Source organism: Haplochromis burtoni, unplaced genomic scaffold, assembly GCF_018398535.1.
Source record: "Haplochromis burtoni strain Fernald_Lab_line unplaced genomic scaffold, NCSU_Asbu1 Contig_1750, whole genome shotgun sequence".
Lineage (NCBI taxonomy): Eukaryota > Metazoa > Chordata > Actinopteri > Cichliformes > Cichlidae > Haplochromis > Haplochromis burtoni.
Genome location: NW_024584111.1, coordinates 9,603 through 14,468, shown reverse-complemented (window position 1 = coordinate 14,468; position 4,866 = coordinate 9,603). Strand labels below are relative to the sequence as shown.

The 4,866-nt window shown below is 36.9% G+C and overlaps 1 protein-coding gene across 1 annotated transcript; it reads right to left on the bottom strand.

The window, feature by feature from the left end:
• Window positions 1-667: 667 nt before the first annotated feature.
• Window positions 668-4,629, bottom strand: LOC106632745 (GTPase IMAP family member 9). Its single transcript, XM_042217269.1, has 2 exons — window positions 4,567-4,629; window positions 668-2,499 (listed from the first exon to the last, which is right to left on the bottom strand). The coding sequence occupies exons 1-2, from the start codon at window positions 4,571-4,573 to the stop codon at window positions 1,523-1,525; spliced, it is 984 nt and encodes a 327-aa protein (XP_042073203.1). The 5' UTR covers window positions 4,574-4,629; the 3' UTR covers window positions 668-1,522.
• Window positions 4,630-4,866: the final 237 nt, after the last annotated feature.

Sequence of the window (4,866 nt, the reverse complement as noted above, 5' to 3'; positions counted from 1 at the left end):
TCTGCCCCTGTAGTATAAATATAAACAGTCAGTCTGTCCATACATACATACTCTGCATCTTATCTAGGTTTGGGTGGTGGGGGCAGCAGTCCAAGCTTCTCCCCAGCCACCTCCTCTAGCTCTTCCATGAAACAGAGCCAGCTGAAAGATATATTCTTATCAGTATGCTGTGGGTCCAGGACGAAACAGCCCACCTAGCGGGTGTCTCCTTCTTAGATGCTTGCACCACGTTAACTGTTTTATTTTCAGCATGGAGAAATAACATCTCTGCTTCTCACCATATTTCAGAGACAAAGCCCACACACCCTGCTTATTTCTGGTGCGTGTATCTACTTGTACTCAGAAAAAAAGAGAAGATTAAGTGACATGGTTACATTGTTAAAACAACTCCTCCCAGAACTATATTTACTATTTAAATAAAAGTGACTTGACTTGATTTATCTGACTTACTTTGTCAAAGACTTGTCTTTTTGTCCGTGGCTTATGTGCTGACATGCTGAATGTGGTTGTGTTTACATACTGGGCACACAGGTTTGGGATAGAAGAAAGGATTAAGGGGCTGGTGTCTGCGTCTTTTAATAGATGATACTGTGACTGTGATTTGAAAGAAATGAAAGAAAGAAGGAAATTTGTGTTTACAGGCTTTATAATGAAAAACTGGTATTAATTGTGTCCTTGTCATATGCATGTCTTTCTAGTATACTGGGGTTTCTCATAATAATAATGGAAAGTTGGACCGTCTGTCTTTCATAAACAAACAGTGGAGACATCTTAAAAGCTTGTAAAAGGAGTTATTTAAAAAACATACCAATCTTTAGGAGGGACAATGTAATACATTTTGAAGGCTAAAGCATAGCAAATACTATAAATACCAAATCACGGTATATTATAACCAGCTCCCAGGTCGATATTGTTCACCCTAAGAAACTACAGAGATTCATCAATAGTTTTTTTTTTATTGCTGGAAGAAAAGAAAAGAAAAAAATTCAGATATATACATTTCCGTTTAATATGTACCTGTTTCATTGAATTGTAATAAGACATAATCAAGTTTAAATCAAAGCATTTACACAAGTTCACTCCTGAAGGTCTTAAAATGTGTGTTTATTTATAAGTTGCTTAAAATATTTTTTTCAAATTCATAGTAATTTATTATTCTGCTTACAGCTGACAGAAATGATTAAGAAGTGAATACCAACAAATATAATGTTTTACAAATATATTGTTTTACATCTGTGTTTATTGATGTACTTTGATAGATTGTAAAAAAATGCATCAGCATCTATAACCAATTGTATAAAGAAAATTATTCTTGAAAAGTACCTGTATTTGCTAATATTTAACTGGAACAAAGTAGTGTAAGTGTTTAGCAAATGCTACTTTTCCTTGACTAAATACCTAAATAGTTCCTCTACTGCCACTATCTCTACTTATAAAGTAATCATACAAGTCATAAGAAAACAACACTCCTTTCTCTGCTTTCTTTGCTGTCCACTCTCTGTCGTTGTCATGATCCTAACAATTATTTAACAGTGTGTTCCAGGACAGCTTTAGCAGCTTTCTGAAAGGCTTCTGATGCACTTTCTGATTGTTCAGCTGCAGCATATCCTAACCGACCTCCCTCTAAGCCTTTCTGTATAGCAGCTAGTGATACTGTTGCATCTGTCTGCTCCTGCAGATTCAAAAAAGTTGATGTGACCATCTTTGCCACACCAAGAAAGGCTCCAACCAATACGCCTGTTGCTGTACCTGCAAATATAATCAGCAGCTTGTTCATCACACCCTTTTTAGCTTCAATTGCAATCTGTTCAACCGACATGTTTGCTGATGACTTTTTAATAAGCTCTTCCTCTTTCTGTAGTTCACTTTCTATCTTTTGTAGCATCTTATTGGTGTAGCAGCTTCCATTGTTTGCCTCACTTATTTTGTCTATTGTCCTGAGTATCTCTGCTACTTGGAACCGATTGCTCCTGTAGTCATCTTCTTTCTTGTCTTTCCAGTATTTATTATCAACAACATGGCATCTGCCTCCACACTTCTCCACCAGATTGCTGAGCTCTTTGTTATGACTGATGAATTCCTCGATTCTCGTTCCCTCTGCGAGCTGGTCGCCATGAGTGAAGACAACGGCAGCGTATTTCATAGCATCTTCAGAGAAATCTTGACATATTTTTTTGATTACATCTTGCTCCTGCTGTGTAAATTTCTCCACTTTGAGGACGATGAGAAAAGCATGAGGTCCGGGAGCGCACTCTGTCATGCACCTCACTATCTCATCCCTGAGTAATTGCTCAGACATGCCTGTGTCAAAAATACTGCAAGTGTCAATAAAACTGATGTTATTTCCATTTACAGACCTAATTACTAAACGGGGCAGACTAATTTCAGAAACGGGTGAATGGCATACGTTGAAGACATTCTCTCCCAGTATGGTGTTGGCCAGGCTGCTTTTCCCAGCCCCAGTTTTTCCAAGTAGAACAATTCTCTTTGAAGTCAGTGCTGGAAGACAAGAAACACTTGTGTAAATGAAGAGATGTAGAAGTCAATTTCAAAATGTCTTATTGGTTTGCTGCTGCTGAATTTGCTGGTTATATTTTATTTTATGTTTTTGCTTAAGTAAATGTATTTTCTCTGAAATATCCTGCTATTACATCTGCAGTCAAAATGTTTAAATGGATATTTAGAGGATGTGTGCTCATGATATCCACCCCTTATACCTGGCTTACTGATCTGAAATAAGTGATGAGATGATGGGAAATGTATTAATTTTGTATGTGTAAATCAAATTACTACTAATGCTTCTACTGCTGCCACTAATAATAATAATAATAAAAACCAATAGTAATAGTAATGCATTTTATTTCAGGCACTTTTCAAATCACTTTGCATCATGTAAAATAAGACAATGGGAAATTTGTGTGACAGACAGATAATGATCAGAGTTTGTTAGTTTAAAGAGATGTGTTTCAAGATGGGATTTGAAATTAGAGACCAAGATCAATACTGAATATTACTGGTGAGGAGTTGAGGCAACTGCAACTGTAAGACATACTGAAGCAGGAGGGTGCAATAAGAACAAACTAATGCGTGTGTAAGTTAAATGTAGTACACAGTGTTACAAAATTGTTACAATAGCAACAGGCTTCAACAACTGAGAACCTCAGATGTATGACATAACATCCAGTAACATTCAAGTACAGACAAGTGCATCAGTTCGAGGATTGAACTGGAAATGCCTGACTGACAAAACATTATGTCTGTATTTTGCGATTGATGGTGTTAACAGTTGATTTGCAGAGTGTCTGTGTCTGTGTCACATATGGTCAAAGTGCATGCAGCTGAATTTGTGTAGGTCCATCACTAAAAACAGCAATGAGTTATTGCCATAGTAACAAGCAATAATAAGTTACGGTGAAAACTGTGTTTGCTGTGTTCCTGAAATGATAACAATTTAATCTGAGTGTAATAACAAGACATTTATTTTTCTAAAGCTTTTTAATGTAAACACACAGATCAGGGTCACAAGTCACCCTTTGTTTTCCCCGTTCTTCAGCCACATTAGCTTCAAACTCCACTTTATCAAATCAAATCAAATCAAATCACTTTTATTGTCACATCACATGTGCAGGTACATTGGTACAGTACATGTGAGTGAAATTCTTGTGTGCGAGCTTCACAAGCAACAGAGTTGTGCAAAATACAATAATGTAAACAAGCAAAATACAAGAATGGCTACATCTGAAACTAATAAATATATGTACAATATATAATAGTATATGCATTTCTGGATGTGTATACTAAATATTTTTCTACGTGTGTGTGTGTCTTTACGGGCTGTGAAACTGCTGTTACAGAAGCCACACTATGCTGAAAAGACCCAAAAATCAAAAACTGAAGAGATGGAAGAAATTTTGTTGCCTCTTCTATTTTGAGTACTTTAAGGTCAGGGGTTCCAGGTCATGTCTCAGTCCATTAAACAAACTTGACGGTTTGGTAAATTTCCTATCACAGCTTTGTCAGATTAGCTACTCCAAATCACCAGTTTGCTGATTCTGAAGATGAATTATACCTGCTGTTTAGGGCTGCCACAATGTCAGATTCAGGCTTAAGTGTGACCAAAAGAATTCACAACAATTTTATTACCATCAGATTATATATAATTAAAATAAAGTGTAGAAATGAGGAGAGAACCTGTAACCATAACTGCACAATTATAAGCATAATGTGTGTTACCATAAATGCCATAAGTTACTGGGTATTTGTCATGCACCCTTGTGCATCATGGAGGCTGAACAGAGAATGAGAAAGTACACATATGTGGTTTCTATATCACATCACACCGACTGTTCACAGCAGGCCAAAACGATCGTTAGACCACTTCAGAAATATCCTGGTGATCCTGATGGCAAGGCTGCCCCTCTCTAATATTTGGAGCAATGAATTGATTCATTCAGTTTTTTCCAGTTAATCAGAAGCTAATAATTGTGTTTGTCAAAACAAAACATTTCCTTTAAACACATATGTGTTCCCTTTAATTGTATTTGATATAAAGTAAGCTTGACTGACCGTCCATGTTGTTAAAAAGAAATCACAGTCGTCACCGGAACCTCACGATGTCCTTGCCGTGTGTTTTTCCACCTGCTCTCTTGCTGCACTTTTTCTTTGCTTTCGTTTGTCACCGGTCGAACTTGTTAACTGACACTGTAACTACACAAAACAATGAGCAACACCTCATGCTGCAGGCTGCAGTACACCCAGAAGATATGTTTTGCGGTAAATCCATGCAAACCCACAACATGTCACTGTATAACTGTTGACAATTTATGTATCAGAACTGGTCATCACATTAAACTGTGATGACGAGTA